Consider the following 13537-nt stretch of genomic DNA (forward strand, 5'->3'; position numbering starts at 1 on the left):
TGGTTCATGTGTATCATGAAAAGGGATAATAAATGGTCATAATAAACATAAGTATATAAAGAGCAGCGTAACACCAGCAATGTAACTTGAGTGTTGGAACTGAAAGGCAGATTCAGCTTGGAGGTGCTTTTATGCACCTCACACATTAAGTCAAATGTGTTTTTTATTATGCCACTAGAATGAGTTCCTGTATCCAAAGATTATAACAGTGGATTAGAAAACTGATGAATGTGCTACCTGTATATCCATAAGCATTTTCCTTAAGCCAGAAGGAAAAATCCTAAACATGCACGATATGCCAGCCTAAAGAGAAAATATTCTGAAACCTGAAACCTCAAATTGATGCAAAAAACAAATACTACAACAAACAAGCAATCATAAAAAGCTCAATACTTAAACAAATAAGAACAGAAATAGTAACAGTAATGACAATCCTTGAAAAAAAAAAAAAATGAAAGACAAACCAAAAACATCCTAACAAAATGTCTCAATGATGCACATTCTATCTTTGGAAAAGTGCACAAGGAGGGCCCAAACAACACAGCTGCCCAAGCAAGCTAATGCCACAATGAAGAACACGTAGCAGGTAACTGTGACCTTAATGACTGGAGCACCACCCAAAGAGTTACTATAAGGCCCTGGCCCTGAGTAGACAAAAACATTTGAGAAAAGGGCACTGGGAAAAAGAGCAAGGAAAAAAATGCAAATATAGGTATAAATTGAGGGGGCTGGTTGAAAAAAATGAGGAAGAAAACCAGAGTTGTAATCCTAGCAAAACTGAAGATGTCATTCTGGAGATCACCAGTTTTTTTTTCCCTTTTACACAGTATACTGCATGTAACCTAGAAAAAAAGAAAAAGAATAATTGTTGCCAACATTTTTTTTGCATTGAATAATTTTTAAATAATATTATAATTGGTGACACGTTAATATTGTTGGTAAATTCTGCTGTCTTGTGGTGAATTTCTGGTTCTGTTGCAGCTTATATGGAGTGGCAGATTTTCACCACATCCATTTGGGTTTTCTTCCGATTGCAATGTATCATCCTGAAGATGTCAGGATTAGGTTTTTGGGGTCTATGAACTGGACTGATGTGAGTGTGTGCCATCCAGTGGACTAGCATCCCATTTTGGACAAATGCTGTCTGGACAAATGCTACCTTCCAGCAACCCTCCCAAGAAACAGATTTGGATAATGGAACTATAAATATCCATTATATAAAAGGTGGGCTGAAAAGTAGAACTTTAAAGCAGAGCTTACCTTTACCAGCATGAGGTTATTAGCATAGCTTACGCTGTTATAGTCTCTATGGACCATTTGCTCTTCTATTTCGATTATTTGCTGTTCATTCTCATTTTTATTAATAGCATGAGTTCCAAGTACTGCATACACAAATCCATTTCTGTATACCAAGAAAACAAACAAAAATCTTTTTAAACATTATAGTCAAACAGATTCATCTGCAAGTCAGTAAGTGAGCTTTTATTAGCAAACTTTCCCAATTTACTATAGATGAGTAGAATATGCAACTGGAGAGATGTGATGTGTTCATATTATATAAAATTAAATTAGTGACAGACGACTGCGGATCCCATCAAGCTGGGACACCTGGAAGGACCATGAGAGGGACAATACCTCCCCTGGGCCACAAGAGGGCAGCTGCCCTGGTCTGCATGGGGGCCACAGGAACAGAGCTGGGAAGCTCATCCCTGTTGAGGCCCGTGGAAGTGCCGTCAGACTATCAGGAAGCACCTGGAGCACATCTGGGTGCGATATAAAAGGGTCCGCCTCACTCCATTTGGAGAGCCAGTGTCGGGTGGAAGAGAACAGAGCTTGCGACGGGAGGAGTAGAGGCGGCAAAAGGAAAGAAAGGCAAAAAGGACCGTGAACAATATTGGGGGTTTTGTGCACTGTGTCGTGTAAAATAAACGAGCGTGCATTTAGATATCTGGAGTCTGTGTCTGTCTGTGTCTGGGGCGATCTTTTACATGGGACTCTCTGTCTGGTTCAAGGCAGGGACCTGTTGCAGTTAGGAGACCCGGGTTCACTTCCCGGGTCCTCCCTGCGTGGAGTTTGCATGTTCTCCCCGTGTCTGCGTGGGTTTCCTCTGGGCGCACCGGTTTCCTCCCACACTCCAAAGACATGCAGGTTAGGTGCATTGGCGATTCTAAATTGTCCCTAGTGTGTGCTTGATGTGTGGGTGCGTGTGTGTGTGTGTGCGCGCCCTGTGGTGGGCTGGCGCCCTGCCCGGGGTTTATTTCCTGCCTTGCGCCCTGTGTTATCTGGGATTGGCTCCAGCAGATCCCCGTGACCCTGTGTTAGGATGTAGCGGGTTGGATAATGTATGTATGTACCGCTATATCCTAACTACAAAAATAAAAGATTTACATTGCCTAGGCTTACTTATCAATGCATGTAAAACAGAGCATGTACTACAGTCTCAACAAGATGTTTTATTAAACCTTTGAACTTTTAGTAAACAAACTGTGAGAGTAGCTACAGGCCCCAAATCTGTAGAATAGTCTACCCATTTCTGTAAGGGAAAACCCACCTATGTGAACATTTAAATCCAGAGTGAAGACTTACTACTTTAGTCTGGTATACCCCAACTAGAGCTGTGGACTAGCTGTTCATATTGCATCTCTGTTTGTTAGTTTTTGGAACACCATTATTCTGAACTTTTACTGACGCCCCCTGTATTCTTTATCTTTTCTTCTTGCCAAGATGTTATTCCTATCCATGCAAAACAATACAGAGACAGCGGGAGCTCTGAAATTCAGTGATTCAAGGATGTAATATGTGCCTGCCTATAGCACGTTCTTTTATGTACCGTGCCCAGTAGAATTGTAGATGGCCATTTGTTATCCACAACTTTGACTTTGTCTGTTTAGGGGTGACTGTGAACTTCCACAGATTTATTGATGTTGTTGACTCTAGATCTTTGAGATGGACTGGCCCTTTAAAAGGCTCCTGTTCACTGATAGCTGCCTTTCCCAGCAATCATCGAGCACAAGATAGTAACAACATCCAGACCAGGCGGCAGACTATTGCAAAGTGCACTCACTCACGAACCCACAACTGTCAATGTAACCAGTTCACCTAATCTACATACCTTTGGACTGTGGAACGAAACTGGAGCATCCCGGGGAAACCCACATGAACAACATCCAAACTTCATGCAGGGAGCACTCAGGACATGAACCCCAGTTTCTGTATTGCAAGGCAGCAGCACTACCACTGCAGCACTGTGCTGTATTATATTATCCATCCATCTATCTATGCATTTTCTAAACCCACTTCATCTTAAGAAGGGGCACAGGTAAGGTACAGCTAATCCCAGCAAGCATGGGGCAGGAACAAACCCCATCCAGGGTGCCAGCCCACCACAGGGAGAACACACAGATATGCTGAAATACCCTACACACACACACAAACATACATGGCCCAATTTAGCATCGTCAATCCACCTAACTTTCATCTCTTTGAAAGGTGGGAGGAAACCATAACACCCTGTGGAAATTCACATGGACATTGGGTGAACCTGCAGACTCTGCAATCGAACACTGGTCTCAATACTGCCAGGTTACCACTTCACCACCATATTGCATTACAGAATATACAGGGTAGTAATAAAATAGTTTAAAAGCATGTGCTATCTCTTGCCCTATGTGTACCTTCGGCGCTTTTCTTTGGTATGTGCTTGAACCGCTCTTAAACGGTGCTCCCTCTGTCACCGAGATTCTTGTAAAGCCTCCATCTAAGATTGTCATCATTTTCTGGCGGCTTTCTTGCCTCCTCTTTGCTTTTATACTTTCAGTCTTTGAAGGTGACTTTCTCAGTGTGTTCCTTTACTCCTTGTGCATTTCACACGTGTCACATCACCAATTATATTACTCTGAGGGACTGGAAACACAGACCTTAGTGTTTTATTATATAGTAGATTATATTTGTAAGGGAAAACAAAAGTGCTTGAAAGTGTCTGCCTATTGAGCTAAGGACATCCTGATTTCATTCATACCAGTGCACTTTATATTAGAAAATGAGATCAGATACAATATTTAACTTTGTCTTTGGTTCTCTGATAGCAGTTTACATATGAGTTTTATTTCTTATACTTTTAATATATTTAACTAGCATGAGCCTTTACATAATACTTAATTCAAAGGTTTGATGTGCCATCCTGGAGAAGTTGGACTACCTGTGCAACCTCTGTAGGGTCCAGGTATCGCCTCATGCTACCAGTAGTGACACTGACCGTAGCCAAATGGAAAACTAGTGAAAAAAGCAGATGATGAGGGAAAAATGTCAGTGGCCTCCACCTGTTAAACCATTCCTGTTCTGGGGGTTGTCTCATTGTTGTCCCTCTAGTGCACCCATTGTTAATTTCATTAACACCAAATAAGCAAAACTGATTAACAGCCCAGAAGTTTCATTGACTTGATGCTATACTCTGATTAAAAAGTGTTCCTTTCATTTTTTTGAGCAGTAAATTTTACCTGTAACAGTGTGCTGCTGTCAGGACCCAGTTCTCCTTAATCAGAGCGCCTCCACAGTTGGCACTAAGATAGACCATGTAAGGCCTCGAATGTGGATCAACCTCTGTTCCTTCAATAATACACATCCCTAAGCAAAAAAAAATAAAAACACTTTACTCCATACATGCGCATTCTTAGAGGTTAAAGAAAGAAAGAGAGCAGGCTATATCTAACCCAGGGGTAGGCAACGTCGGTCCTGGAGTGCCACAGTATGTGCAGGTTTTTGTTCCAACCCAGTTCCTTAACGAGAACTCAATTATTGCTGATGAAGCACATATTGCTTAAGTGACATTTTAATGCTTCATTTTAGTGGTCTCGCTTGTTAAGGTTCTCCAACCTTAATTGCTTATTTCAATCTTAAACTGCTGCATTCAGTGTTTTAATTGCTCCTTATTAGCAATAAGATGTAAAAGACAAAGCAGCCAGCAGTTCTCCAGCTAGCTTTTTTCCCAATTACATCTGTGTGTGTTCATCATGCACTGTTTGATTTAATAAAACATTTAATAGAAAAATGTGACAGACTGAAAATGATCTGTTTTAGGCTTCATATCATTTGGATGATATCCTTGTAAAGGAAAAAAATCTACGATATAAGAGCCTTACATTGCACAGACTAACAAGCCATAAAATTAAATAAGGTCTGAGATTGGCAATGATTGGTTTCTAATTAAGCAATTGGGTTGAATGAAAACCTGTAGCCACTGCGGCTCACCAGGACCGACATTGCCTACCCCTGTTTTACATCTTATTGCTAATAAGGAGCAATTAAAACACTGAATGCAGCAGTTTAAGATTGAAATAAGCAATTAAGGTTGGAGAACCTTAACAAGCGAGACCACTAAAATGAAGCATTAAAATGTCACTTAAGCAATATGTGCTTCATCAGCAATAATTGAGTTCTCGTTAAGGAACTGGGTTGGAACAAAAACCTGCACATACTGTGGCACTCCAGGACCGACGTTGCCTACCCCTGACCTATCCTTTTAATCCTTATAATTATAACTATCAGGGTGGGGTTTGATTTGTTTTCAATCCTGTTTTTTGTAAAAATTGATCTATTTGTACAGAATAATTACAATAAGATTAATAAAATATTAAAAAAAAAAAAGAAGAAGAAGAAGATAAACTCTTCAAAAATGCGTACCCTAGTGTTACTTACCTCCAGGACTGAGTAAGAGGAGAGGAAGAGCACAAATGGTGATTACTGTTAGGAGCTTCATGATTCAGATCTGAGGTGCAGTATTTTGCTTCAGCATTGGTTTTTATACTATGGCAAAAAAAAAAAAAAGATTTGCTCTGTGATAAGCCATTTAGCTGAAGAGACGTCCAGTTTGATTGTTATAAATACTGTAAGCTTCCAAAGATACCATCTGATCAGTGGAAAAATAAGCATCAGGCATCTAAACAGACTTCTTTCTGTGCTAATTACACTTCATATTTGACTTTGCAACTTCAAATATCTTATACAATTGCATGTAAAAATGAATGTTTGGTTCGGATCACACTTCATAACTGAAAAATAAAATATGAAACATGACAACGATGAGAGTGAACTGTTTTTGAACAGAAAAACTAAAATAAGTTCGGAGGCAACATAATGTCCTGATATGGCACTGTCATGTTATTTGGGTTTGTTGCATCAATGTCTGCCCGAACCTGAAAAAGCCATTTAAACTGATTAAAGAGGACGCATGATTTTTAATGAGCAGGTTGCAAGGGTAACAAAAGTAGCTTGATAACTTTAAATGTGCGAACAAAATACTAGAAAACAATTTTCATTCATACAACAATCATTTTGGTATCCATATACACTCCTTCATTTTTCGAACAGGCGCTAGTTTTTTAAAATAGCCATGTTAACGCGATATCGTGCATAAACTTTATTTACTGAACTTTTTACATAAATAGCTGCCAATACTAGTCAAAAAAACGTTCCAAATTAAAAAGGGAAGTTTTCAACATACCGATGACTCCTCCAAAATCAACTAAGACAGCGCGCTTCCCGATTCCTCCGGGACGCTTTTCTTTCGCGATCGTCTTCTCCGTGCCTTTTTATCTCAGCTGCACCTCTTTGGTGTTTAGGTCGGCGCACCGCCCCCAAACTCCACAAGCAGCCTCCCTCCCTTCGTGCTCAATCTTTATTTAAATAAACTTTCACGAGATCTCTCGCCCTTTTTTTACATTATTTTTAGATGTATTAAATAATAAAACCTTAAGCCCTGCATTACACCGACTAATTGTACTCTACAAAGGCATACTTTGTACAAATAAATATTTCTTAACTCTTAAATGTCCATATTTTTCATTTTTTCTTCTCATTCTTCTGTTTTTGGCCTTCTTTTCTCAGTTATTGTTTCAAGCTGTTAAATATAAATCCTCCAAAAAGTAAAAGCTTCTTCTCAGACTTCTCCCCTGCATTGCAACATAAGTGTGAGCCCCACAAACAGTAAAGGGGTGTCCTTGCTGTTAGGGTCATCTTAACAGCGTTATAGACCCCTGGTCAAAGCAGTGCACTGGAGCCCCTACTTACACAACCTCTCTGCAAGTTACACCATACATAGACTAGCATGGGGCCCCAATGCTCGTGGGGCTCCTATGTGCCCATGCATTAAGTCGGCCCTGGTTGCGGTCAGCCATCACATCAAGAAGAACACCCAGCTGGTCAAAGATATTAAAAATGGTCTGCTCTTTGAAAATAAAGCAGAAAAAGGAAAATAAAAATCAAAGTGTAAAACAGAATACACAACAATGCTGTCCTGCCACTCTAGATTTTTCTAAATGGTGTTTGAACCCCAGTCTGTATCCTGAATACTTGCCATCCCGCCTGGTACTTCCTTTCTTACCTCTCATTTGTTTCTTTTGTTTCATACTGATCTGGTCATTCCACCATGCAACCTCTCCATAAACTCTCCTGCCAACCTGTAAATGTGTGCTTTCCATGGGATTGCTTCAAACTCCCTTCTGGTCAAACGTCTGGTCAAGCCCAAGTGTCTTTGGCTCAGAGGTGACTCCACATTTAGCTCTAATGATGCAGAGTTTTCAGCAGGCCTCATGAAGGCATGCATCTCAGATACACATAGCTTCTTGGCCACCTACGTTTGTAAAAGGGACACTTGCTCCCACCCACTCTAACTAGGGACCTTGTGTCACTAACCAACAGTCTAAAGGTTTCTATACCTTTAAAAATGGCAATTTTTCTCCTTTCTCCTTACCTGGGACTGTGTGCCATCTACTTTCAACTGCCTTCTCTTTGGGGAGAATTCATCTTCCATCGTATCTGTTTTGTGGCCTGTCCTCCTGCTGAGTTGAGAATTATTGCCTGTTTGCACCCAGGCTACAACTAATACACATAAAGGGCCGAGATGCTTTCTCCTAGTCAGTCTGGGCACCTCTCTTTCTTCTGTCCTGTACCACATTAGTGGTACTTTTACCTTAGGAAATTCCTGCCAGCCTGGCACAACATTAAGCTTAGAGTTAAATCCATATTAGTGTTTGCTTAATTTGAATAGAATATAAATTTCTTTCATAATCATAGACAATGGTATAGTCTTTTCCTCAGATCGAACTTTCTTGCTAAAATTAAGATAATGTGATATTTGAGTCAGTTGTTGTTTTGAATAGGTCACAGTACACAGGGGCTTAAAAGACCCATTTTCAACATAGAAATGGAATAGGCATACTGTACAGTTTTCAGACCGTTTTGAAATGGTTCAGAATCGTTTAGAAGTAATTTTGTAACGATTAGAAATGTAACAAGATTTATAAGCTTTGAACAGAACTTCTCTTAAACAAGAACTTTTCTAATTTTTGCTATTTCAGTTTTCTCTTTTTTGTGTGAACTGTTTTGCTTTGAATTTTAACTAAAACTTTTAAAAACAAAGATATTTAGTCTGTGGAATTATTTCAACGTGTCAGGCTTTTGTTGAATTCCGTTTTTTATGCTAGAGCTGCTGAACTTTGGTAATTTTGGGAAAACACAGCTACAGGGGCTTCATCCAACTTCTCTTTTATTTTGCAACAACAGAATAATTAATAAATTTAGGCAAGCACATAATAATTTTTCTGCCACAAAGTATAATTTTAGCTTCCTCTCAGGAAAGATCTAATTCTTCTCCTCTACTCTCGTGTCTTCTCTGTCAGATCAGGTTACTGACAACTTTGTTCTGGTCAGTTCCACATTTATAGTAGCAGGCCCTGAACGGATGGGCCAGGGGTGGGCTGAGCTTCTCCCTTTCTGTTAGGAGAAAGAGAAAGAGGTGAGTGACCACGTTACTCTAAAATCTTTCCCTGGTGTACCGTTCATGTCATTCCTCAGATAGTATGAGCTTAACCCACACATTTGGCAACAGTCACAAACAAAACAACTTTCATTTTGTATTATACTGTATCTTTCTAACACAATCCCAAATTACTTTAAAATGCAGCTTATCAATTTTTAAGAATTATTTAAGCAACATTTTATATTAACTTCATATTTTTATTAATAAACCTTTAGACTTCTTTGCATCTATCTATTTAGATTTGAGATATAGTAGATAGATAGATAGATAGATAGATAGATAGATAGATAGATAGATAGATAGATAGATAGATAGATAGATAGATAGATAGATAGATAGATAGATAGATAGATTTTTATTTGACCCAAGGTGGATATATTACAACAAACAACAACAAGTACACACACGAATTACAAAATATTACAAGGGTGTATTGCCCTAGGTGTGAATACAGCAAGTACTAAGTTAAAGAATGCAGAAGTGTGTGCAGCTCTTGGGTGCGGCTACAAGAAAACAGAATTCTGGCACAAGTACCTGGATATGGACCAAATGGTTCGAAAATTGGTCCGGCAACTGGGGTGCCTACCACTTCCAAATAGTTCTTGTAGTCCTTGTTGTCCTTATTATCTTTTGTTCCTGCATACCTCCTCTCTGCTCATTTTTTTCCAATATGATGTCCACTCTGTTCTCCTCTTTACTTACCCAAATGCTTCTCCATTATGATCCGCTAGGGCAACAGGATCACCGCTTTCATTTCATGTTATCTCTCACAGGTTTAGGCAGCAACATAGGCAGGAGGTAATAAGCTAAAGAATGCAGAAGTGCGTGCAGCTCTCATGTGCGGCTACAAAAATACTGCTCAAAGCTCTAAGCAGGTGTGCCAACGGTGGTTGTATAACAGAGAATTTTACTGAATGCTCTAGTTATGAAAGGTGCAAGTGCATAGAAGGTTCTAGCTGACAGCCCACACCAAACTATCTGTATATGTAATGGAATGTCTTAAACCTATCAAAGAAGAAGCAGAAATGTCTGGGTTCTAGAAAATTCTACGAATGTAACTAATCCATAAACTCCGTCCTGGGTATGACGTTAATCTGCATCCAGCCCTGCGTGTAGGCCCTCCAACCTGAAGGAAAAAACTTGGTGGTTGGTGGCAAAATTAGTACTCCAGCCACCGTAAAAAACCTTACACTGTTCCATTCCATCCGAACAATAAGTATTAGCTAAAAATAGGTGCAATGTCCTATTAAAGAACCTATCCATCCATCCATTATCAAACCCGCTATATCCTAACTACAGGGTCACGGGGGTCTGCTGGAGCCAAACTCAGCTAACACAGGGCGCAAGGCAGGAAACAAATCCTAGGCAGGGCGCCAGCCCACCGCAGGGCGCACACACACATACACCCACCCACACACTAGGGACAATTTAGAATCACCAATGCACCTAACCTGCATGTCTTTGGACTGTGGGAGTAAACCAGAGCACCTTGAGGAAACCCATGCAGACACGGGGAGAACATGCAAACTCCTCACAGGGAGGACCCAGGAAGCAAACCCGGGTCTCCTAACTGCAAGGCAGCAGTGCTACCCACTGCCCCACCGTGTCACCCTCTATTAAAGAACCAATCAATGTAAATGTAATATGTGTTATGAAGGTTCTGGAAGGAGAATGCTATGTAAATAGGCAGAGTATAAATAAGTGCGCGTGCCTTTGCTCGCTGACTACCCTTTCTTCTGCTTACTACAGCATGTCCTTTTTCATAAAAAGAAAATAAATATGTCAAAACAAGCTTCCTCCTGCCTGGTTCATTGACTGCTAATTTATCAGGGGGGTTTTTCACTGTGACACAGTCGTGAAGAATGTCACATTAGATGATTGGCTTCATGGAACTGTGCAACTGACTGGCTAAGATTATGTAAATGAAGGCTACGACTGAAAGTTGACAGAAAAGTTGTGTAATGTGACACAGTGTTTAGCTTACATTTAAATTTATTTGCTTTGTCATCAGTAAAGACATAATAAAATGGTTTGGAAGTACTTTTTTAGTTAAAAATTAAAAAAAATGAAAACATCTCTATTCACACAGACTCTAATGATTGTAAAGTCAGATTTGTGCAGTTTACCATACAGTATGGAGGATTGTCAAAACTGCCCACCACAGGGCCATAGCAGACTGTACTTCCTGAATAAGACTTTACTGAGGTCTTCTGATGTATGTAGCAAGCTGCCGGAAATGTCCATAAGTAGTGTGGTGGTGTTCTATGCTGTGGACTCCTGTGGAACCAACATGAGCTCAAAAGAAGCACAATGTGTGTACAAACTTATCAGGAAAGCCTCCTCCATCACAGGGCAAATGCTGGTCACTCTGGAAGCTGTTGTGTAGAAGAGGATGATGACAAAATTAGATGCCATTGGCGCTCTCTTGAGTTACATACTTTGATAATGGCCACTTAGATATGTTTAATGTGAGTTACTTGAATTTTTTACTTAAATGTCACTGAATTACTGAAGAAAAATGCCATGATATAGATCCACAATACACAGCCTTTAATGAGTAATGAAATAATCCAGTATTGTAATAGATAGATAGATAGATAGATAGATAGATAGATAGATAGATAGATAGATAGATAGATAGATAGATAGATAGATAGATAGATAGATAGATAGATAGATAGATAGATAGATAGATAGATAGATAGATAGATAGATAGATAGATAGATAGATAGATACTTTATTAATCCCAAGGGGAAATTCACAAGACTAATTCACAGACTAATTCATTGTACCCGCTATCAAGACTGACTAAAGAGACTCATGAGAATGTGGAACAAACTGCTAAAGAAGGGACCTATTTGTTATTAGCAATTAGTTAACCAATAAGTGTTGTCAAAACTCTTGTTCTTAAAACTGCAGGAACAATAGATACTTTTTTAATCCCAAGGGGAAATTCATATACTCCAGCAGCAGCATACCGATACAAAAAAAATAATATTAACTTAAAGAGTAATAAAAATGTAGGTAAAAACAGACAATAACTTTGAATAATGTTAACATTTACCCTCCCGGGTGGAATTGAAGAGTTGCATAGTTTGGGGGGTTGACGATCTCCTCAGTCTGTCAGTGGAGCAGGACGGTGACAGCAGTCTTTCGCTGATGCTGCTCCTCTGTCTGGAGATGATACTGTTTAGTGGATGCAGTGGATTCTCCATAATTGATAGGAGCCTGCTGAGCGCCCATCGCTCTGCCACGGATGTTAAACTGTCCAGCTTCATGCCTACAATAGAGCCTGCCTTCCTCACCAGTTTGTCCAGGCGTGAAGCATCCTTCTTCTTTATGCTGCCTCCCCAGCACACCACTGCGTAGAAGAAGGCACTCGCCACAACCGTCTGATTGAACATCTGCAGCATCTTATTGCAGATGCGGAAGGACACCAGTCTTCTAAGGACGTATATAATAACTAGACATTAAGCCCGTTACAATAACGGGTGCTAGAACAGTAGTCCATAAACATTAGTAGTAACAGTCTATATTAAATGGCAAGGGACCTTTTACCTCATTAATTTTTTCCATAAAATGCCTGTAATTTTCTCTGAGAGTAATACTGGCTTTGCTGTCCGTAATATGCGTTTAATTTTCTGTCACAACAGTGGGCAATCAGTAGATTCTCCCCAGCAACTGATTTAATGTGCGCGAAAAGACTTTTAAAAGTCATTGTATTGTAATATCATGAAAATTCGTATATTTAGGAAAACCCCTTCAACGACTGACACTTTACACTTTACCGGGCCAAGCTTCTTAATCGCAAATCTGACATCCTCAGAGTGAACACTTGCACAACAATGGGGAAGCTGGTCTCCGCGTCTCAGTACCCGATTGGATTTTTTGTGTTTTATGTTTTAGGTCTTACCTCATTTACCGAAATCCGATTGGATTGGCCACGCGATATTTTATAGGTCCCACCCTCTCTGTCTTGTGTGACGCATCAGGCGGCCTTTGAAGCATCTGTTTTGAAGCGTCGCACCGTGCCCCGCGCATGCGCACTTCACCAGAAGACACACACACACGGACACTGGACGCACACAGGGGTTTTATTAAAGAGGATATAAGTATATAATAATATATAATAATATATATATATAATAATATCATTATTCCTCAGAAAAGTTAGTTTTTTTCCATTAAGAAGCTTACATTGAAATTAACAAATGCAAAGGGATTTGGTCTTTTGCTCAACTCCTCTGTTGAGAATACCTGAGTTTGCACATTCGACCTTTCTTTAGACAGTGACTGGATGGAAAACAATTTTCACTGAGGCCATCAAGTTACATTACGATTTAGAATGGACTTTAACTTTAGCTGCTGGAAGAAGGATTTCTGCAACTGATGTGGAAGAATTTGTAGTAAAATGGAATGAAGCAGACAGATTGTTTGTGATCACCTGATTGTAGTGATATGCCATTAGATTACATGCTAAAAAGCTAGCCTTCTTGATATGGGAATGAAAATACCTTATCCAGGGGGTGCAATTTCATGTATTTCTGGGACAGAGCTTAAGGCAGGACTGGGTCACTGAAGAGCACTGGGCAGAGGTTATAACAGAGATTTTAAGAATTGTGAATGTTCATACAGCTTACTCTCCTATCTCCTCCAGGACAGTTCAATGTCAGCCCTACTAGACCTCAACCAGAAGTGCAAACTGAACTGAAAATGGACTA

The 13537-nt window shown here is 39.8% G+C and overlaps 1 protein-coding gene across 3 annotated transcripts in view; it reads right to left on the reverse strand.

The window, feature by feature from the left end:
- The window catches only part of LOC114652300 (granzyme A-like), a 53739-nt gene that overhangs the window by 20616 nt on the left and 19586 nt on the right, over positions 1-13537 (reverse strand). Inside the window, exons 3-4 of one of the 3 annotated variants that reach the window (XM_051928185.1) lie at positions 4497-4597; positions 1261-1402 (exon numbers count right to left, since the gene is read on the reverse strand). The exons of the other annotated variants lie outside the window; for them this stretch is intronic. Coding sequence (XP_051784145.1) covers positions 1261-1402; positions 4497-4597 — 243 coding nt within the window. The remainder of the gene's footprint in view (positions 1-1260; positions 1403-4496; positions 4598-13537) is intronic. 3 annotated transcript variants of the gene reach the window in all.

This window comes from Erpetoichthys calabaricus, chromosome 5, assembly GCF_900747795.2.
Source record: "Erpetoichthys calabaricus chromosome 5, fErpCal1.3, whole genome shotgun sequence".
In the NCBI taxonomy this organism is placed as follows: Eukaryota; Metazoa; Chordata; class Cladistia; order Polypteriformes; family Polypteridae; genus Erpetoichthys; species Erpetoichthys calabaricus.